Source organism: Adelges cooleyi, unplaced genomic scaffold, assembly GCF_023614345.1.
Source record: "Adelges cooleyi isolate 19-005CV unplaced genomic scaffold, UGA_ACOO_1.1 ACOO_flye_CR_arks_rails_tigmint_CR_PRNA_23, whole genome shotgun sequence".
Taxonomy (NCBI): Eukaryota; Metazoa; Arthropoda; class Insecta; order Hemiptera; family Adelgidae; genus Adelges; species Adelges cooleyi.
This window is the reverse complement of record NW_026095893.1, coordinates 1,360,293-1,384,258: the sequence shown is the minus strand read 5'-3', so window position 1 is coordinate 1,384,258 and position 23,966 is coordinate 1,360,293. Positions and strand designations below refer to the sequence as shown.

General features: G+C 27.4%; 1 protein-coding gene, 1 long non-coding RNA gene and 2 other non-coding genes across 12 annotated transcripts; 2 read left to right on the top strand and 2 right to left on the bottom strand.

The window, feature by feature from the left end:
- The first annotated feature begins 3,351 nt into the window (after positions 1 to 3,351).
- Positions 3,352 to 8,023, top strand: LOC126835437 (uncharacterized). The gene is made up of 9 exons (XM_050568019.1): positions 3,352 to 3,368; positions 3,677 to 3,746; positions 3,843 to 3,872; positions 3,943 to 3,972; positions 5,658 to 5,687; positions 5,779 to 5,805; positions 5,893 to 5,943; positions 6,989 to 7,075; positions 7,605 to 8,023. Exons 2-9 carry the CDS (start codon positions 3,683 to 3,685, stop codon positions 7,793 to 7,795), a joined length of 510 nt encoding a protein of 169 aa, XP_050423976.1. The 5' UTR covers positions 3,352 to 3,368; positions 3,677 to 3,682; the 3' UTR covers positions 7,796 to 8,023.
- A 548-nt stretch (positions 8,024 to 8,571) lies between these two features.
- LOC126836280 (5S ribosomal RNA) lies at positions 8,572 to 8,690 on the bottom strand. The gene has a single exon (XR_007685304.1). It is a non-coding gene; the product is annotated as a 5S ribosomal RNA (ribosomal RNA).
- Positions 8,691 to 9,354: 664 nt separating this feature from the next.
- On the top strand, positions 9,355 to 22,573 carry LOC126835438 (uncharacterized). 9 transcript variants are annotated; one of them, XR_007685207.1, is made up of 9 exons: positions 9,355 to 9,623; positions 9,867 to 9,962; positions 10,026 to 10,150; positions 10,216 to 10,314; positions 10,377 to 10,539; positions 10,632 to 10,805; positions 10,889 to 11,038; positions 11,101 to 11,238; positions 11,313 to 11,671. It is a non-coding gene; the product is annotated as an uncharacterized LOC126835438 (long non-coding RNA). The 9 variants fall into 9 exon arrangements; XR_007685209.1 differs by lacking the exon at positions 11,313 to 11,671 and adding an exon at positions 21,866 to 22,573 and having other exon boundaries at positions 9,356 to 9,623; positions 10,026 to 10,146; XR_007685206.1 differs by having other exon boundaries at positions 9,357 to 9,623; positions 10,026 to 10,146; positions 10,654 to 10,805.
- LOC126836275 (5S ribosomal RNA) lies at positions 18,247 to 18,365 on the bottom strand. The gene has a single exon (XR_007685299.1). It is a non-coding gene; the product is annotated as a 5S ribosomal RNA (ribosomal RNA).
- Positions 22,574 to 23,966: the final 1,393 nt, after the last annotated feature.

The window sequence follows — 23,966 nt, the reverse complement described above, 5'->3', positions numbered from 1 at the left end:
TGTAATATACTTAATGATATTTTATCAAAACCGTTATCTGGTGTGTTTTATTATCGATCATAGAAGGGTTTAATTGTCATTATCTTTGAGACTGTGTTTGGCAACAATTGGCGTTGAAAAACCAATCAATGTGGCTACAAAAGTAGATATTAAATAGCGCATTGTATAAAACTGCCAAAAACAAGTAAAACAAATGTTCGTACCATGTGCTGCGACTGACGTTTTATTACTCTATCGCGTGCTCGACCCCATTTACACCTGAAGATATCTAATACTGTTATTGTGTTAGAAACGTTCTAACCCTCTGGCCTGATTTTCCTTTGCCGGCACAAATGTTTCCTATTGCCCCATAGCTTTTAGTCGCCAACATTACGACTTAATTGTATAATATTTTGCCTGTTTAGTTACTTCATCAATAGCTACTTTACTGTAAGCAAGAATAGGTTTAGCTTTAAATTGGGATTATAAAAAAACAATTTCTAATAAATAAGAGGAGTGTCGTTAGTTAATCAAAACCACAATAGGCAAAAATTCGGATGTAAATTTAGTTATAGTTTTTATTTTGAAATTGCAAAAAAAATATTCAGAAATATATATATAAATACGGTTGACAGTATTGTTGCCTTTTTGCTAAAATCATAATTTAATAACAGCAAAATTTGGAAAATTTATTTTTTAAATTATAGGTTTTTAACAAAAATAAGGAAACGTTGAAAAAAACTTCTTCGAGAATAATGACTTGTAGAATAAAATCATTACTTTGTGACATACTTGACACTTGTGATAAATTGTCAATATGACTCAGATAGTGGGATATAAAAACAAAATAAGACGTTTCCATTATAAAAATATATAATTATATCTATAGATATAACCTATTTGCTGAAGCCAAGAATGAAAGTTTTGGAAATGAGGTTTTTTTGGCGGGGCTGATAAAAAATAAAACCATTGGAAATAATTCCAATAAAGATAATAACTACAAAAATAATTGCCACAAGTGACATATTTTATAGCATTATATTTCATACTATTCTGGTATTAATTACAAAAGGCGTTTCAGTACAAAATAGATGCTAGAGCTAATGCCAAGGTTGAAGGCGTTAAGGTGATTGAAAACGCGCGGTTTTATAAAGGCAATATTAAAAAAAAAGGCGGTTTTAATAAATTTCGACCATGTCGATTTATTTTCAGGAAAATTTCTATAATATATGAATAACTTTTTTGTTTACTTAAAAAAGACTATAATGCGAATACGGAAAATTTGAGAAGTTCAAATAGTATTTAAACACGATTTTGAAAATGTTTAGCATGTAATCTAAACTAAAAATACACCACCGATTGTTAATATTTTATTATTCTAAAGAAATTTAACATCATCTGTCATGGTTTCGTTGGCAGGTCTAATAAAATATAGGAACTGTCAATTTATACCATTGTTGTATAGCCGAATGTGGTAGACTTAAAATAATAACCCATTTGTTTAATGGCGCACTTATCGATTTCGATTCGCAATAAAAGCACATGACTCTAAGAAACAAAAAAAGTTTTTCAAATAGACACAATAAATAAGCTATTCCGCTATTCGTAGATATTGATTTTAATACTTTGAAGATAGCATACTATAATAGTAGAATAACATGTTACTTGAGGTCACCACCGAAAAGTTTTGTTTGAAAATAATAATATACATTACAACAAAAATATTTTTTTTTCAATGATTATACAATATTATAATATTATATAAAGTAATAAATAACTTAGGCGAGTACTTATTTTCTATGTGGCACCAACAACTAATCCTGAAAAAAAAAACAATTAAATTTAATATTATGAAATTTTAATAATAATATAATATATTTTAATAATAGGCTATGTCTAATTTTTCCAACTATAAGACGTTTAATATTTAAATATATATTAAGATTCTTAAAGCTGAAATATGACACTACCACAATAAGAAAATTCTTTGTCAAAATTGTTTATCGGGTTACAGCCCATTGAAACTGATAAAACTCATAACTTGATATCTTGCTAAATGAAATGTTATCACAATATATAATTTCAAAAGTCATACTTCAGCTTGAAGGATATTTTTTTTAATTGTAAAAATGTTGAGTAGTTTTCAAGTTAGAATTTATGAAATTCAAATTTCCCATGTCATTCAAATTTAAAAAATAAACAATTCATAAGGAAGTAATTAGAGTTGAGCTAGGGATAAGAAATTTGGAGGATTTCTTATTTAAATAGACTGTAATCGATTTGGGGAATAAGCCTTAGCAAAAAAAGTATTTAAAAATCAATACTAGTAGTAGGAACATATATATATATATATATTATTAGTACAGTAATAAAAGAAGTTAAACTAATAAGAACTGATAAGAGATGGTTTATTCTTAGCCGAGGGAACAAAAAGCCATGTTTATCTGAAGTTTGTTGTGTTTTTTAGCCGTAAATTTAGTTGAATTGTTGAATTTGATAAATTAAGTAAAATTTAGTGGAATTTGTTAGGAGTTAAAACTCATCTGTATCTATAACATAATGAACAAATAAAAAATTCGGGACTATAGTTTTGTTTAACTGCCTGCAGATATTTGTATACATTTTAACATAAACACGTTAAATCGGAAAAAAAAAATTATCAAATCATACTAATATTTTTCTCATATCATCTATTATATGGACCCTAGTAAGGACTTACACGCGTTTACAGGTATACGTTAGACCTATTTTCACACTAATTTCCAGCTCTAAAATCCTAAAATTGCACTTGAAAATATATAAATAATACAAACAAATTTCAAGCCTTGCGAGGGGGGGGGGAGATTAATTAAATTTTGCATTTGAACTGTTATTGTCGTCGCAGCTGTGCATTCGAAACCGAAAAAACAAAATAATACCTACACCATAAATTGTGCGACGTATATTGAATCCCTAAGCTGCGTGAGTAAGCACAATGAAAAATACAAAAAAGGTATCTCTTCAGTTATTTTATTATGAATTGCTTTTATATGACGAGCTGTAAAATATATATTAGAATTTATAGGTAAAAATTGTTGTCGATGGAAAGCATACAAGTTCTACAAAAGAATTTAAACCAAAAACTCGCGAGGAAAAAGTCGTCACTGTACGTAAGCATAATGTTAATACGAAATAATATTTTTCAAAATAGACAGTTTTGTAAATAAATAACATAGGTACCCTGGAAAGTAGACTAAATAGTCGACTCGCGTGTAAGCCCAACGACGAGTCTCAAGAAACCACTTCAAGACAGCTGTTAAAAACTCTATCGACTCATCTTTGTGTTTTGTGATCTACTTTTCGACCAACAGCTAAAGTGAGTAGTACAATCGATTTGCAAAGATTTTAAGGTACACTTTTTTTTATTAAATTTATTATTTTTGTACGTTCGCATGTGGTTAGTCTTGAAATACATTTTTAACCGCTAGACCAATTTTTGTTTAATGTCAGTATTAAAGTAAACATTGTACACAACAGATAAACTTCGTTGGGCCAAAACAGTTCTATATTGTTCCAGCGATTAAAAAGTTACAAAAAACACAAAATTCTAATTGTAAAGCAATACCTTCTCAGCTCCTCGTCGGAATGAATATTAATTGGCGACTGTGTTTATAAAGCATTTTATACAAAAGGTTTTATTGTAAATTATTACTTGCAGATTAAAATGAACATATTTCCATGTATTTTAATATCGTGTACCTTTGTAAACGTCTTGGCCGTTAATGTGGGTAATTATTTAATTTTTACACGTACCTTAATTACTCGTATACTTTAATTAATCAAAGTGGTAAAAATAAAATTCAATATTTAACTTTTCTTTGCAGAGAAATATAAAAAAATGGTTTTCTATACAGGTCAGTAGCATTTGTTTTTCTTACAAACCAACACTTTAATGTCACTTTAATTTTACTGTTAATTTTACAGACTACTATATCCAACAGGCTGTTTATGCAGGTAAAATATTTTTTAAATTCGTGTACTGATAGGTATATTATTATTATTATTTTTTTTTTTTAGTAAAACCATCTTAGTCACAAAACGACTTTATAAATGGTTGTTCTTTGTGAATTTAATTTCTTAAATACATTTTTAATTGTTGACTTGGACAGTTTTTCCAGAGCACAATTGACAAAGCTATTTTATTATGTTTGTCTGATTAGAATATAAATTAAAATTTAAAAAATTGTAGTTCCTATACTTCTTATAGGAACTACAATTTTTAAACAGTTGAAGAGTTCAGGAAGTGTGTAGAACCAATGTTCGATAGACACTAAATGCTTAATTTATGAAATTCAAATCATTTATATTTATACTCAGCAATTTCTATAAATAATTTTTAGCACACTTGGCTAAGGACAATGACTAATTAACCTAACAGGACGAATAACGTTAATTTAATGGCCACCACCTATAGAGCATGGTGTAGTCTTGTTCTGAAGATTAATTTTATACCTTTTAATGTTTTTATTTGAGAGTTTTTTATAACTTCGAAAATTATTTGTTTACTATAGGTGTTTTATCTAAAGTAATTACAGAAGTTGTTCGTGGAAGTGGATATTCAATGGGTAGCCATAGTTATAATATAATAAAGAAATACTAATACCGGTTGCTAGTAGAAAAAAACAATTTACTTTAATTCATGTTAGTTTACACTATTAGAAATTATTTTCAAACGCGTACCTTTAAAAACTTAATGGGAATGTACATATTTAATTTATTTTTTAAATTGACAGTAGTTTGCTGAACACTTTGATTGGTTGATAACCAGTTTAAAAAAAACTAATTTTAAAGTTAAAAATGTTAAGTATCTATCTAATTATGGTTATCGACCAGCGAAATATTTTTAAAAAAAATTCTCAATTTATAAAGTTAATTAAATATATACGTTACCATTTAAATTTCAAAAGTGGTTAGAGCTCTGAAATATATTAAATAAGGTGATATTTTAGTAATTTTATTATATTGTCTTGTCCTTAATAATTCTCTCTGTCTTTTATTAAATTTTTAAACTAAGAATAGGTTTCTCATAATTTTGAGTGATTGATACCCAGTTTTGAATATATATTTTTTCAAATTATCAAGGCTTAAAGTTTATGACTAATGATTTTATTCTCAACTCAAAAAAAATCATACTCGATAGACTTTAACTATTAAATTGATAGCTTTTTGAAAAATAATAAAAAAAGTTAAATATTTAAGATGCCATATGTTTATTAAAAATAAAAATAAAAAAAATTGCAATTATATTAAGAGGTTTTGAGTGTCTTACATTAAACGGATCACCTTGTATTGTCTTTAGTCAAATTCAATATGACCTTAAAAATCCTATGATTTTTCCTTAATACTTTTAACAATCGACTCGGTTTTTTAATGCTTTTTCAACACTTTCTGAGTTTTTAGTTTTCGTATCGAGCTTATCAATTTACTCACTAAGTCACTTCTTTCAAAATATTATATGTCTATTTGAAATCTAGAATCATTGAAAAATCATGTACACGTCCCATGTTAGATTTTATTTTATAGTTAAAAATTCATCAACATAGATTAATATTTACTAGCAAATATATAAAGGTATTTTTATTTTTTTATGCAAACCAGTATTGCAATTCTATAATCATTTTGTGTTACGGTTATTTCAGAACAACTGGCCGTTTTGTTGGTTGTACCGGGTAATAATTTTCTCTGAGGTTTATGGAATTATTTCCGCATTTTCATTTGATGAAATATATTAAGTATAAAATTTATTTGTTCCAATTTCAGAACGTGTAGATATTAGACGCCTAAGAGGTAACCACCTTTGTATATAATTAAATATCACTTGATTACTATCAGCAAAAAATATGTACATTTAACTTGTATATTTGTGAATTGTAGAAGGCTATGAACTCAATGATGTTTTAAAAAATAAAATAAAAGACACCGTGCGTAAGTGTAAAATTTTACAAATTTTTGCGAACGATTTTTAAAATTGATAATATTACTTAGTTCTAAATAAAAACCGTTAATTTTTTTTATTCGAGTATAAATTTAAAAGGCTTGGTGTGTGTTGACGATCGTTGTAAAAATAATAATAAACATAACATTTAAATTTACAATATTTTATTTCTATTGATGAACTGTATTGGACTAGTAACTTCAATTTTAAAGAGACTGTTGTAGATGACACGATAGTATAAATACCAGATTTTATTAACTGTATAATAGTAATGTTATTTTATGTTTTATATATTTGTTGTAGCCAATATCCCGAAGCCAAAGAAAGAGCAAAGTAATCACTTACTAATTCCATTGTCGTAAATAGTTCTTATATGTTATTACTTATTACTCCAATTATATATAAGTTAATCAATACTATTTCTATTTAGTTTTTGGTCATCTCTTTCTTTAGAAAAAACTGTTTACCGCACCAACCCTTCATTCTACCGTTTTTTGTTTTTTTTTTTAAAAACGCTATTAATTTATTTTTTACACCTTTTCTTTTGCTCGAATATATTTTTCAATCGTAAAAGGTACAAAGACTTTTCATACTGTCTACTTTTACCGGTGATAATATTTCAAATCATTAAAGGGGTATAAGATGGATATTTTTAAATACAGTTTTACATGTTCATTGGTTTTCTTAAAAAACTATTTCGAAAAATTATGACCATTGTAAAAACAAAACAAAAATAATTCAATAGGTTTTTTTTTATAAACTTTGTACGACCTAAAATGTAGCAGTGAACCTTTTGAGTAGTTTTTTTTTTTAGTTTAAATTACAGAAATATTATTATTTTCGATTTTCACTACTAATTGCGGGTTGCATAAAACAAATATTAATAGTACATATTTTTGAAATGTAATGCGATTATAATTAGTTATTTTAATATTGACATAATTTAATTACCTTATATCATTTTGAATTTGATACTTTCGAAATTTATTAAATTTATTATTTGTTATAAAAACCATTTCTTATTCATTTTTGCAGTAAAAATGATTGATGATTTACTATACGGATATGAAAGAAGAGATATGACTCTTAAAACTATAAAACAAATAATTATCAGCACACCAAGTAAATATCCATATGTTTTTTTTTGGTTACTATGTAAATATATACTTCTTAAAATAATTATTTTACAAAAATATTTGTATGACAATTTTTTAATGACAATGGTGATATATAATAATAAAAATTAATAATAATTAACAATAATTGATTTATTAGTAGGTATAGACATATATATCCAGGATTTGTTTTTATGACATTAACACAACTTTTAGTTTTTTTTTTTTTATAATAATACAAGTATAGAACTGTCATAACACTTATTATTAATAGTCTATTTTTCTAACATACGTTTAGTTTGTCTTTGGAATTTAGTTTTTATTCATTTTTTTTTTCTATGGGCACAATAAGTCTATTATAAATTTGTCTACAAAATATATTTCATATTTAACAATTCACAACAATATAACATATTAACACCAATTAGTTAGCGTTATAACTTATACACGTGCATTAGTTATATCTGACGCAATAAAGCAATCTAGTAAGCTAAATAAAAAAAACAAAAATGATTAAAACTTTTTTATTTTTTAAGGTGGAAACGAACCAGCAATGACTTTTGAAAACTATTGTTTCCTTATGGGTTTATTCAGTTGTTCGGGATTTCTAAAATCATATTATATAGAAAAGGCAATGATCGAAAATGATCGTTGTATCTTAATTTCAAACCGTGAAAAACAATTCATATACGACTCCATTCGGGCTATTGTGAAAAAGGTTACCTGACATTACCTAACCGTTATGAGTAATAAGCAAGACATCCTTTTCACTTGGAGAGTACCTAAATAGTAAAAAAACAGAAATGTCATTTTTTTTTTAAACTATGAAAGGCATGGTTAAAATTAGTTTATAAACGTTGAGTCAAGCCAACGCTCAAGATAATGTCATGAACTTTGTTTTCTTAAAAAAACTGAACTATATAGTTTAATATAAAATTAGCATGTACCCTAATGGCCTTAGTTGCTGATGTACTTAAATAAAGACCAATAAAAAAAAAAAAAACAAATTTAATTTAATTGTGGACAAATCCCAGTCCGTGTTCTCGGTAAGCCATTTCTATATTCCTATACTAAACAGTGTTCGTTTAATCCAACACACGAAATCATACATAAAAACTCAACCAAACACATAACATTTGGGTTACATTAACATTAACTACTGGTACTTAATACATTTTTTAAATATTAACCAGTTCAAAAAAAAAAAAGCAGTAGAAGGATAAAGGCAAACTAAAATTAACAATAACTACATTATTCTATGGATTATTAATATGATTAAAATTCAAAATAATGTTCATGAAAATGTATGTTTGTATTTACTGATGTATACTGGATTTGCAGTTTTTATTTTAATATGGATTACCTTTTCAAAAATTCAGTAAAAATATTTTTAAAATTTATCAAAATATGTGCATGATAAAAATAAGTGATGTAGGTGTTGGCTCTAACGTCTATTAAAGTAATAAAAACAAAAATATTTAAGAAAATAAATATGCAAAACAATGCCAACGGCACGTAGTGTTCCCAAGCGGTCACCCATCCAAGTACTAACTACGCCCGACGTTGCTTAACTTCAGTGATCGGACGAGAACTGGTGTATTCAACGTGGTATGGTCGTTGGCGAATGCAATTGGCTTGTCTTGCTTATTTAAGCACATGATTATGTAATTTTAAATGATTTATTATATTGATAATTTGTTTAGTAGTAAATTTAATGTAATAGCCAATAGCCTATTGACAATAGGTACAACACTCCGGGTACGCTTAAAATTACAGACATTTATTTTGAATAATAATATAATTAGTTTTCTTTACTGAAACTTAATATTATGTTCAATTAGGGATAAAGAGAATAACAATGTTGAAGTAATCAATGCTATTACTTTTGTTGGGAATTTTAAAACCAGCCGGTTTTAGAATAAAAAACAAAATTTGAGTTACTTTACTGTGTATTTAGAGTACTATTACTATATTGGTTAAAATAATAAATCATTATTATGTACCTATTTTAATTTGTTTAACATGCAAGAAGCTCTGTTACTAGTGATGTATAATATAAATATAGAAAAAAATCTATCCTTAAGTTGATTAAACAGAGAAAATATGGAAAAAAACTTATCTTGTTGCCTTGAACAATTAAAAAAAATATTTTTATTTATAATATTTAGTTGCTTTTTTTCAGCTACGAAGGCAATAGCATTTCCAGTAAACTCTGGTAATTTGAATTAGTTTGGAGGCATTTTATTCGATTCTCCTTGAAGATCATTTTTCTCATTACTATTCAAATCTGACTTGTATGAAGTTAGCGATAACATTTTATCAATTTGTGATAACAATTATTCGGTTCGGAGGAAAATAATCGTTATCATATGTTGCTAACTTCATACATATAAATACCAAACAGGAATCGCAAATTATTAATGAAACAAAATCATTTTTTCAATTATCAAATTTAAATATTCCTTGCTTTCCATAATACAATATTATCGTGTGAACTGTGAAGTGTTTGGTCGGTAAAAATGAGGATTACAATTTATACACAATGAGATTATAAGGTATGAAATAGTACATAATATATTATGAATTAATATACTTGTTTGTTGTAAATGTTTTGTTAGTTTTCCAAAGTTATCGTGTAAGTTCAGTCAGAAAAATCGTCTATCCAAGTAGAATTTAAAAAAATAAGCGATCCTTTCTGATTGAAGACTATTTATATTATATACCTAATTACAAATACTTATTTGTTTGTGTTTATTTTTTAAATTTTAATCCATTTATTTGTTTGTCGTATTATTTAGCAATTTGTCACATCTAACTTGCCAGCAGAATTTTCACACAATACCAACAAATCGCTGTATCCTCAGCTGGAACTCTCTTGTTTGCTGTCAACGAATGTAGTTCATAACAATTAAAGGTTTTTGGAATATTTGTGGTTACAATTTGGCCTTTGTTTTTAGTTGGTGAAGCAGATATGTTCAGACTAATTAGCAATATACTTATCAACAAGTATCGTTTCAACTGCAAAGAACTTCACATAAAATACAGTCCCAATGGATAACACATAGCCGCTTGTTATCTGTAGGTACATCTAAAAGTTTATCATGTCGTTTGCATTATGATTCATGCTAAACTTAATTTTTATTTTAGTTTTCCTACTGCAAATACCGGGTCGCTTCAACGGCCAGTCAGATAAGTTTGCAATGGAACTCGTCTTCAGCGACATATTCCACAACACAACAGTTCCTGGTTAGAAATAATACACAAGAGTTATTATTGCATTGAATGGTATTACCTTTTTTGTTTTTCAGCCTAACCTTATTTGTGGTGTGCAGTAAAGACGCCACAATCAGGTTGTACAAAATAGAAAATTACCATAATTTTCATTCTTATTCACCGACGAGACATACAGACTGAATTGTGATCGTAGCTTTTAAAAAAACATTATCTAGACCTAATAATGATATTGAGCAGGTAGGTTAACCCAAAATATAATTTATTATTGATCGTATTTAAATGCTTATAATTTTAATCTAAAATTAAATGGCCATTTAACATTATGACAGAGTACCCATTGTTTTTCGCCAGGACAACAAAAAAGTAGTGGCCATGCTGGTTGGCCAATTATTGTCTTTTACGTTTGTGTGTCGACTCGAGTGGGAAGTGCTGAAAGTAGAAACAACTTAAGAGACCGGCCAAAACAATACTGATTTCATAACAGCGAAATAAAATCTAGCAAAGTATACACTATTCGATACCTAATTAGTAGTATTATAATAATTATTACAAATTTATAACTGTTTTGTTTTTTTTTCACCCAAAGCTTTCATTTCTGTTTGTTGTTCGGACGATGGACAATTTACTATAGCCAAGGGCACCCAGTCAATAAATTGTTGTATCTACAATGTCGTCAAAGCGGTTACTCGTTATAAAGTTTATCATTACGCAGAACCAGTAGTTCGATTCTGTACTTGTAAGTACAGTTGTTTAATTACATTTTTTTTACTTTATCTATTTAGTATTACTTTTTGGTAGAGCGTTATTAATCGGCCTAAGATGATAGTTTTTGGAAGCAAAGATTTTAAGTCAGACAGAGAGAATTGAAAGAAGGCGGAAACATAAACTCCCACAATTGTGGTTAAGCAGCAGCGAGGACTGTACCCTCAAAAGACCGTGAGTGCCGAATGAGTTATTTAAATATTAACTGTGAATTAATTTTATACGATGTGTGTTTTATATTTAAATAGGTTTTTATTTCATTTCAAATACATAGTGATTTCGGCTGGAATTACACATAACATGGAGTTCTTACGTTCACTGGATAAAGTCTTTACCAAACTAACGCCAACTTAATCAAACTGTTATTTTAATGTTACACAAAAATCTAACATAAGAGTTAAATGAATTTGTCTAAAGTATAAGAAAAAATAAAAATAAATTTTATTTGTTGCTACGCTTATAAATATTGGCTATGGGTTTTTAAAACCAAAGTTTGGTCATCTTGCCTAAGACGACGCAACATGCCGTATTAATTTTTTTAAATTATTATTTTAGATATGATTTTAACCAATACACGAGCATGATAGTTAAAAGAATTGCTAGTATACAAAACATTGAAGCGAAAGACAGAGTAGATGCGATGGTCGTGGATGATGTCGTCGTGACTGAATGAATATTCAGCCTGACTAAATGGACAGTCTATAATTTTTTTTTTTTTAAAGACTAAAACAATGTAAATGATGAAGTTATTATTACGTTATAGTTTTAAAACTTAACGGTTTCCATGTTTTTTAAAATTTATATTAATTTATTATTTTCTTTTCTTCTCGTTAGGCTTATCCGACCCCGGCCGTAATAGATAGAAAACAGATATTCTTTTTTTTTTTAAATAACTAATAAGTAGATTCATTCTATTTGGGTAATCTTGAAAAATTAAACAAATTTCTACACGACAAAATAGTAAATTTGAATCGATGACTGTTTGTATGAAATTAAGTTTTTAGTAAAAAGTTCTAGTAATGTGGTTCTATCCCTTGACTGTATAAATGACTCGAATGGGTACTAATTTTACCAATAAAATTGCCATCATCATTCTTAAAATAAACTCTAATTCAAATCTATTTATATTTATAAAAATTGTTATTATTTTTCTGTAATTAATAAGCGTGTATGCGTAGTCACTTTGAGACTTATGATAATTAGGATTCAGGTGTCCTATGTTACCTTAAAGGTAAACTCTAGAGTATAGTGTCTATTAAAGATATTATTAATTAAAACGTTAAACGTCCAGTTAAACATTTTTCTATATTTTCTAACATAAATAATGCAGCCCAATACATAATATATTATTTTAACTAGTTGAAAGAGATCTATTTTCGATTTTCTTTTTTTGAAATACATCAAACTACCGATTTTGTGCACCTCTATTGGGATTTATAAATTACAAATTTTCGCCTAGCACATTAGCTTTCAAGTTTCAATTACTATTTCTATCTAGCCATACGAAAAAAATGATTACAGCTATTATGTAAAAAAAATGTAACGTGGATGTTTTTTGGGCAATGAGTCAAATTCACCTGACTCGTGTCCCTCCCCTCCTCCCCCCTTCCTTTCCTCTGTCTACAATTTTTTTGTGGCCAGATAGCGTTGCATATACCGTGCCGTGACGCTAATTATTATTATTGAATGACCCACAGGCCAAAAATATAATAATATATCCATGTTAAAATCAATTTAGCGGCCTAGGAAATATCGTGGGTTTTCGTCAACACGAAAAGAAATATAATATTTATATATATTTATCAAAAAAAAAAAAAACACAGTCTTGTAATGCCAAAACCTTCACAACTGGCGGCGACTGTTACTCGTATCGTTTGCTTCTATGTTAATTAATATTTACAGATAAAAATGAAACGTTTGAGTTGTTTAATATCATTTGTCTTTGTAAATGTTTCGGCGTACAATACAATTAATTATTTTATTTCCACACCCGCCTACTTGAGGTAGATGAAAAAAAAAGAAAAGAAATGAATATTTCACTTTTCTTACAGTGGACTACCGTACGAAGAATATGTTTCCATTTACAAGTCGGTAACATTTTATTGTTTTATCAGAATAACGTTTTAAATTTTTACCGATTTTATAAATATTTTTTACATAATTTATTACGGACGCACACGTCGAGCTTGCTTGTAATAAGAATAATTTTACTAATTACTTAATAGAAAATTATCTTCTGTAATATATTCATATTATAAGCAAGCTCGATGTGTGCGTTTGTATTAAAATATGTATAAAAAACGGTAAAATTTTAAAGCGTTATTTTTGTAAAACCGAAAATGTCATACCGACTTGTTATGAAAACATCCTTCAATAATATACCTACTGTGAAAACAATTGAAATATTGATTGTTTTTTTTTTCTCTTAATTTACAACTATCGCGAATAGGTAAGCGTGGAAATAAAATAATTACCGAAATTGTATGTTGAAACTCTTACAAAGACGAATGATATTAAAAAACTGAAAAGTTTCATTTTTATCTGTAAACAATAATTAACATAAGAGCAATTTATATTAATTCACTTTAATTTTACAGACTACTATATCCAACAGGCTGTTTATGCAGGTAAAATATTTTTTAAATTCGTGTACTGATAGGTATATTATTATTATTATTTTTTTTTTTAGTAAAACCATCTTAGTCACAAAACGACTTTATAAATGGTTGTTCTTTGTGAATTTAATTTCTTAAATACATTTTTAATTGTTGACTTGGACAGTTTTTCCCAGAGCACAATTGACAAAGCTATTTTATTATGTTTGTCTGATTAGAATATAAATTAAAATTTAAAAAATTGTAGTTCCTATACTTCTTATAGGAACTACAATTTTTAAACAGTTGAAGAGTTCAGGAAGTGTGTAGAACCAATGTTTAATTGCACTAAATGCTTAATTTATGAAATTCAAATCATTTATATTTATACTCAGCAATTTCTATAAATAATTGTTAGCACACTTGGCTAAGGACAATGACTAATTAACCTAACAGGACGAATAACGTTAATTAAATAACGGCCACCACCTATAGAGCATGGTGTAGTCTTGTCCTGAAGATTCATTTTATACCTATTATGATTTTATTTGAGAGTTTTTTATAACTTCGAAAATTATTTGTTTACTATAGGTGTTTTATCTAAAGTAATTACAGAAGTTGTTCGTGGAAGTGGATATTCAATGGGTAGCCATAGTTATAAAATAATAAAGAAATACTAATACCGGTTGCTAGTAGAAAAAAACAATTTACTTTAGTTCATGTTAGTTTACACTATTAGAAATTATTTTCAAACGCGTACCTTTAAAAACTTAATGGGAATGTACATATTTAATTTATTTTTTAAATTGACAGTAGTTTGCTGAACATTTTGATTGGTTGATAACCAGTTTAAAAAAAACTAATTTTAAAGTTAAAAATGTTAAGTATCTATCTAATTATGGTTATCGACCAGCGAAATATTTAAAAAAAAAATTCTCAATTTATAAAGTTAATTAAATATATACGTTACCATTTAAATTTCAAAAGTGGTTAGAGCTCTGAAATATATTAAATAAGGTGATATTTTAGTAATTTTATTATATTGTCTTGTCCTTATTAAATCTCTTTGTCATTTATTAAATTTTTAAACTAAGAATAGGTTTCTCTTAATTTTGAGTGATTGATAACCAGTTTTGAATATATATTTTTTTAAATTATCAAGGCTTAAAGTTTATGACGAATGATTTTATTCTCAACTCAAAAAAAATCATACTCGATAGATTTTAACTATTACATTGATAGCTTTTTGAAAAATAATAAAAAAAGTTAAACATATTTAAGATGTCATATGTTTATTAATAATAAAAATAAAAAAAATTGCAATTATTTTAAGAGGTTTTGAGTGTCTTACATTAAACGGATCACTTTGTATTGTCTTTAGTCAAATTCAATATGACCTTAAAAATCCTATGATTTTTCCTTAATACTTTTAACAATCGACTCGGTTTTTTAATGCTTTTTCAACACTTTCTGAGTTTTTAGTTTTCGTATCGAGCTTATCAATTTACTCACTAAGTCACTTCTTTCAAAATATTATATGTCTATTTGAAATCTAGAATCATTGAAAAATCATGTACACGTCCCATGTTAGATTTTATTTTATAGTTAAAAATTCATCAACATAGATTAATATTTACTAGCAAATATATAAAGGTACTTTTAAAAAAATTATGCAAACCAGTATTGCAATTCTATAATCATTTTGTGTTACGGTTATTTCAGAACAACTGGCCGTTTTGTTGGTTGTACCGGGTAATAATTTTCTTTGAGGTTTATGGAATTATTTCCGTATGGTCATTTGATGAAATATATTAAGTATAAAATGTTTTTGTTTTAATTTCAGAACGTGTAGATATTAGACGCCTAAGAGGTAACCACTTTTGTATACAATTAAATATCACTTGATTACTATCAGCAAAAAATATGTACATTTAATTTGTATATTTTTGAATTGTAGAAGGCTATGACCTCAATGATGTTTTAAAAAATAAAATAAAAGATACCGTGCGTAAGTGTAAAATTTTACAAATTTTTGCGAACGATTTTTAAAATTGATAATATTACTTAGTTCTAAATAAAAACCGTTAATTTTTTTTATTCGAGTATAAATTTAAAAGGCTTGGTGTGTGTTGACGATCGTTGTAAAAATAATAATTTAAATTTACAACATTTTATTCCTATTGATGAACTGTATTGGACTAGTAACTTCAATTTTAAAGAGACTGTTGTAGATGACATGGTAGTATAAATACCAGATTTTATTAACTGTATAATAGTAATGTTATTTTATGTTTTATATATTTCTTGTAGCCAATATCCCGAAGCCAAAGAAAGAGCAAAGTAATCACTTACTTATTCCATTGTCGTAAATAGTTCTTATATGTTATTACTTATTACTCCAAATTTATATAAGTTAATCAATACTATTTCTATTCAGTTTTTGGTCATCTCTTTCTTTAGAAAAAATTGTTTACCGCACCACCCCTTCATTCTACCGTTTTTTGTTTTTTTTTAAAAACGCTATTAATTTATTTTTTACACCTTTTCTTTTGCTCGAATATATTTTTCAATCGTAAAAGGTACAAAGACTTTTCATATTGTCTACTTTTACCGGTGATAATATTTCAAATCATTAAAGGGGTATAAGATGGATATTTTTAAATACAGTTTTACATGTTCATTGGTTTTCTTAAAAAACTATTTCGAAAAATTATGACCATTGTAAAAACAAAACAAAAATAATTCAATAGGTTTTTTTTTATAAACTTTGTACGACCTAAAATGTAGCAGTGAACCTTTTGAGTAGTTTTTTTTTTAGTTTAAATTACAGAAATATTATTATTTTCGATTTTCACTACTAATTGCAGGTTGCATAAAACAAATATTAATAGTACATATTTTTGAAATGTAATGCGATTATAATTAGTTATTTTAATATTGACATAATTTAATTACCTTATATCATTTTGAATTTGATACTTTCGAAATTTATTAAATTTATTATTTGTTATAAAAACCATTTCTTATTCATTTTTGCAGTAAAAATGATTGATGATTTACTATACGGATATGAAAGAAGAGATATGACTCTTAAAACTATAAAACAAATAATTATCAGCACACCAAGTAAATATCCATATGTTTTTTTTTTGGTTACTATGTAAATATATATTTCTTAAAATAATTATTTTACAAAAATATTTGTATGACAATTTTTTAATGACAATGGTGATATATAATAATAACAATTAATAATAATTGATTTATTAGTAGGTATAGACATATATATCCAGGATTTGTTTTTATGACATTAACACAACTTTTAGTTTTTTTTTTTTATAATAATACAAGTATAGAACTGTCATAACACTTATTATTAATAGTCTATTTTTCTAACATACGTTTAGTTTGTCTTTGGAATTTAGTTTTTATTCATTATTTTTTTTTTCTATGGGCACAATAAGTCTATTATAAATTTGTCTACAAAATATATTTCATATTTAATAATTCACAACAATATAACATATTAACACCAATTAGTTAGCGTTATAACTTATACACGTGCATTAGTTATGTCTGACACAATAAAGCCATCTAGTAAGCTAAATTAAAAAAACAAAAATTATTAAAACTTTTTTATTTTTTAAGGTGGAAACGAACCAGCAATGACTTTTGAAAACTATTGTTTCCTTATGGGTTTATTCAGTTGTTCGGGATTTCTAAAATCATATTATATAGAAAAGGCAATGATCGAAAATAATCGTTGTATCTTAATTTCAAACCGTGAAAAACAATTCATATACGACTCCATTCGGGCTTTTGTGAAAAAGGTTACCTGACATTACCTAACCGTTATGAGTAATAAGCAAGACATCCTTTTCACTTGGAGAGTACCTAAATAGTAAAAAAACAGAAATGTCCTTTTTTTTTTAAACTATGAAAGGCGTTGAGTCAAGCCAACGCTCAAGATAATGTCATGAACTTTGTTTTCTTAAAAAAACTGAACTATATAGTTTAATATAAAATTAGCATGTACCCTAATGGCCTTAGTTGCTGATGTACTTAAATAAAGACCAATAAAAAAAAAAAAAATTTAATTTAATTGTGGACAAACCCCAGTCCGTGTTCTCGGTAAGTCATTTCTATATTCCTATACTAAACAGTGTTCGTTTAATCCAACACACGAAATCATACATAAAAACTCAACCAAACACATAACATTTGGGTTACATTAACATTAACTACTGGTACTTAATACATTTTTTAAATATTAACCAGTTCAAAAAAAAAAAAGCAGTAGAAGGATAAAGGCAAACTAAAATTAACAATAACTACATTATTCTATGGATTATTAATATGATTAAAATTCAAAATAATGTTCATGAAAATGTATGTTTGTATTTACTGATGTATACTGGATTTGCAGTTTTTATTTTAATATGGATTACCTTTTCAAAAATTCAGTAAAAATATTTTTAAAATTTATCAAAATATGTGCATGATAAAAATAAGTGATGTAGGTGTTGGCTCTAACGTCTATTAAAGTAATAAAAACAAAAATATTTAAGAAAATAAATATGCAAAAAATTGCCAACGGCACGTAGTGTTCCCAAGCGGTCACCCATCCAAGTACTAACTACGCCCGACGTTGCTTAACTTCAGTGATCGGACGAGAACTGGTGTATTCAACGTGGTATGGTCGTTGGCGAATGCAATCGGCTTGTCTTACTTATTTAAGCACATGATTATGTAATTTTAAATGATCTATTATATTAATAATTTATTTTGTAGTAATTTTAATGTAATAGCCAATAGCCTATTGACAATAGGTACAGCACTCCGGGTACGCTTAAAATTACAGACATTTATTTTGATTAATAATAGAATTAGTTTTCTTTACTGAAACTTAATATTATGTTCAATTAGGGATAAAGAGAATAACAATGTTGAAGTAATCAATGCTATTACTTTTGTTGGGAATTTTAAAACCCGCCGGTTTTGGAATAAAAAACAAAATTTGAGTTACTTTACTGTGTATTTAGAGTACTATTACTATATTGGTTAAAATAATAAATCATTATTATGTACCTATTTTAATTTGTTTAACATGCAAGAAGCTCTGTTACTAGTGATGTATAATATAAATATAGAAGAAAATCTATCCTTAAGTTGATTAAATAGAGAAAAGATGGCAAAAAACTTATCTTGTTCCCTTGAACAATTAAAAAAAATGTTTTTATTTATAATATTTAGTTGCTCTTTTTCTGTTTAAAATAGTTTTTTTTTATCGACTTTGAATTAGTTTTGATATAACCCGGATTTTGCATTATTATTATATATTATGGACATTTTGTCATCGAAATTAGTTTGTTATAGGTGTTGACTAATTAAAGAGAGATGCAGTATTAATTGTTTACCATGTTAATTAAAATAACCAAAAAAAGTACTTGATAGTTATGTACTTTTTATTTATTTCTCTATTTTCTTTACTACCGAGGTAGGCATTTAGGATAAATTTGTGTATTTGCTATTATGAAAAACATGGCACTAAATTAGTATGGAACACATGTTGGATCATTTACTAAATAATGATAGCGTTAATAGGTAAATGTATGATAATGACCATTATGTCCATTTTATCACTAACAAAAAGTAGTAACGCAAATAGTAAACTGTATAGTTTATTTTAATATTTTGCACCATTTTTAAATAAAATAAGTTTTTAAGTTATTAGAAGTTTCGAAATGGACACTATCGTGTTGAACACATTGCACGTAACGTTCAACCATTGAGGAGTTTGTTACAAAGCTTAACATTTCTTTTGTTACAGTTTTACATGCCTCGGTAATCTTTTCTTTTGACTGTTCAAATGAAGTTGGCTGAGAACTGTAGACCTTATTTTTCAAATATCCCCACAAAAAAAAATCCAGATGAGTTAAGCCTGGAGAGCGCAGTGGCCACGTAAGCGGACCATCAGTACTGATCCACCTCGATTCAAACTGTATGTTTAAATAATCTTGCACTTGGAGGGATATTTTCCAACAACAACGGCATGACAACATCCAAGCCTCTGTAGTGCACCGGTCGGATGACCAATGTTTGTAACGTAAAACTAGGAGTAGGTTTTGTTGAATGAAGTTGAACACTTTTTAGTTAATTGTAATATACATATATATAATAATTATAAGAAAAGTATGATAGAGTAATTGGTTTGAGTCATTTGCATTGCCTTTGTACAAAGATGATAAACATTCAATACAGTTTATCCGATTGCTCACCTATTACATGACAAATATTTATATCAGCTGGTAAGTGGTATTGTTATTTAGTTTTTATTTTCATTTTTTGGAAAAATTATTGACTCACCATTCTTATAGTTATTTATCCAGCTACGAAGGCAATAGCATTTCCAGTAAACTCTGGTAATTTGAATTAGTTTGGAGGCATTTTATTTGATTCTCCTTGAAAATCATTTTTCTCATTACTATTCAAATCTGACGCGTATGAAGTTAGCGATAACATTTTATCAATTTCTGATAACAATTATTCGGTTCGGAGGAAAATAATTGTTATCATATATTGCTAACTTCATACATATAAATACCAAACCGGAATTTCAAATTATTAATGAAACAAAATCATTTTTTCAATTATCAAATTTCAATATTCCTTGCTTTCCATAATACAATATTATCGTGTGAACTGTGAAGTGTTTGGTCGGTAAAAACGAGGATTACAATTTATACACAATGAGATTATAAGGTATGAAATAGTACATAATATATTATGAATTAATATACTTGTTTATTTATGTTTGTTGTAAGTTTTCCAAAGTTATCGTGTAAGTTCAGTCAGAAAAATCGTCTATCCAAGTAGAATTTAAAAAAATAAGCGATCCTTTCTGATTGAAGACTATTTATATTATATACCTAATTACAAATACTTATTTGTTTGTGTTTATTTTTTAAATTTTAATCCATTTATTTGTGTGTCGTATTTAGTTGGTGAAGCAGATATGTTCAGACTAATTAGCAATATACATAATAATAGGTACATCTTAAGGTTTATCATGTCATTTGTGTTATGATTCATGGTAAACTCAATTTTTATTTTAGTTTTCCTACTGCAAATACCGGGTCTCTTCAACAGCCAGTCACATAAGTTTGCAATGGAACTCGGGACATATTCCACAACACAACAGTTCCTGGTTAGAAATAATACACAAGAGTTATTATTGCATTGAATGGTATTACCTTTTTTGTTTTTCAGCCTAACCTTATTTGTGGTGTGCAGTAAAGACGCCACAATCAGGTTGTACAAAATAGAAAATTACCATAATTTTCATTCTTATTCACCGACGAGACATACAGACTGAATTGTGATCGTAGCTTTTAAAAAAACATTATCTAGACCTAATAATGATGTTGAGCAGGTAGGTTAACCCAAAATATAATTTATTATTGATCGTATTTAAATGCTTATAATTTTAATCTAAAATTAAATGGCCATTTAACATTATGACAGAGTACCCGTTGTTTTTCGCCAGGACAACAAAAAAGTAGTGGCCATGCTGGTTGGCCAATTATTGTCTTTTACGTTTGTGTGTCGACTCGAGTGGGAAGCGCTGAAAGTAGAAACAACTTAAGAGACCGGCCAAAACAATACTGATTTCATAACAGCGAAATAAAATCTAGCAAAGTATACACTATTCGATACCTAATTAGTAGTATTATAATAATTATTACAAATTTATAACTGTTTTGTTTTTTTTTCACCCAAAGCTTTCATTTCTGTTTGTTATTCGGACAATCGACAATTTACTATAGCCAAGGCACCAAGTCAATAAATTGTTATATCTACAATGTCGTCGAAGCGGTTACTCGTTATAAAGTTTATCATTACGCAGAACCAGTAGTTCGATTCGGATAGTGATTTCGGCTGGAATTACACATCACATGGAGTTTTTACGTTCACTGGATAAAGTCTTTAACAAACTAACGCCAACTTAATCAAACTGTTATTTTAATGTTACACAAAAATCTAACATAAGAGTTAAATGAATTTGTCTAAAGTATAAGAAAAAATAAAAATAAATTTTATTTGTTGCTACGCTTATAAATATTGGCTATGGGTTTTTAAAACCAAAGTTTGGTCATCTCGCCTAAGACGACGCAACATGCCGTATTAATTTTTTTTAATTATTTTAGATATGATTTTAACCAATACTCGAGCATGGTAGTTAAAAGAATTGCTAGTATACAAAACATTGAAGCGAAAGACAAAGTAGATGCGATGGTCGTGGATGATGTCGTCGTGACTGAATGAATATTCAGACTGACTAAATGGACAGTTTATAATTTTTTTTTTTTTAAAGACTAAAACAATGTAAATGATGAAGTTATTATTACGTTATAGTTTTAAAACTTAACGGTTTCCATGTTTTTTTAAATTTATATTAATTTATTATTTTCTTCCGTTAGGCTTATCCGACCCCGGCCGTAATAGATAGAAAACAGATATTCTTTTTTTTTTAAATAACTAATAAGTAGATTCATTCTATTTGGGTAATCTTGAAAAATTAAACAAATTTCTACACGACAAAATAGTATATTTGAATCGATGACTGTTTGTATGAAATTAAATTTTTAGTAAAAAGTTCTAGTAATGTGGTTCTATCCCTTGACTGTATAAATGACTCGAATGGGTACTAATTTTACCAATAAAATTGCCATCATCATTCTTAAAATAAACTCTAATTCAAATCTATTTTTGTTTATAAAAATTGTTATTATTTTTCTGTACTTAATAAGCGTGTGTGCGTAGTCACTTTGAGACATATGATAATTAGGATTCAGGTGTCCTATGTTACCTTAAAAGTAAACTCTAGAGTATAGTGTCTATTAAAGATATTATTAATTAAAACGTTAAACGTCCAGTTAAACATTTGTCTATATTTTGTAACATAAATAATGCAGCCCAATACATAATATATTATTTTAACTAGTTGAAAGAGATCTATTTTCGATTTTCTTTTTTTGAAATACCTACATCAAACTACCGATTTTGTGCACCTCTATTGGGATTTATAAATTACAAATTTTCGCCTAGCACATTAGCTTTCAAGTTTCAATTACTATTTCTATCTAGCCATACGACAAAAATGATTACAGCTATTATGTAAAAAAAATGTAACGTGGATGTTTTTTGGGCAATGAGTCAAATTCACCTGACTCGTGTCCCTCCCCTCCTCCCCCCCTTCCTTTCCTCTGTCTACAATTTTTTGTGGCCAGATAGCGTTGCATATACCGTGCCGTGACGCTAATTATTATTATTGAATGACCCACAGGCCAAAAATATAATAATATATCCATGTTAAAATCAATTTAGCGGCCTAGGAAATATCGTGGGTTTTCGTCAACACGAAAAGAAATATAATATATATATATATTTATCAAAAAAAAAAAAAAACACAGTCTTGTAATGCCAAATCCTTCACAACTGGCGGCGACTGTTACTCGTATCGTTTGCTTCTATGTTAATTAATATTTACAGATAAAAATGAAACGTTTGAGTTGTTTAATATCATTTGTCTTTGTAAATGTTTCGGCGTACAATACAATTAATTATTTTATTTCCACACCCGCCTACTTGAGGTAGTTGAAAAAAAAAAGAAAAGAAATGAATATTTCACTTTTCTTACAGTGGACTACCGTACGGAGAATATGTTTCCATTTGCAAGTCGGTAACATTTTATTGTTTTATAAGAATAACGTTTTAAATTTTTACCGATTTTATAAATATTTTTTACATAATTTATTACGGACGCACACGTCGAGCTTGCTTGTAATAAGAATAATTTTACTAATTACTTAATAGAAAATTATCTTCTGTAATATATTCATATTATAAGCAAGCTCGATGTGTGCGTTTGTATTAAAATATGTAAAAATATGTATAAAAAACGGTAAAATTTTAAAGCGTTATTTTTGTAAAACCGAAAATGTCATACCGACTTGTTATGAAAACATCCTTCAATAATATACCTACTGTGAAAACAATTGAAATATTGATTGTTTTTTTTTTTCTCTTAATTTACAACTATCGCGAATAGGTAAGCGTGGAAATAAAATAATTACCGAAATTGTATGTTGAAACTTTTACATAGACGAATGATATTAAAAAACTGAAAAGTTTCATTTTTATCTGTAAACAATAATTAACATAAGAGCAATTTATATTAATTGCAGTCGTCGTCAGTTTTAAAGATTTTGGTGTTACAACGCTGTTTTTTGTTTTGATAAATATGTA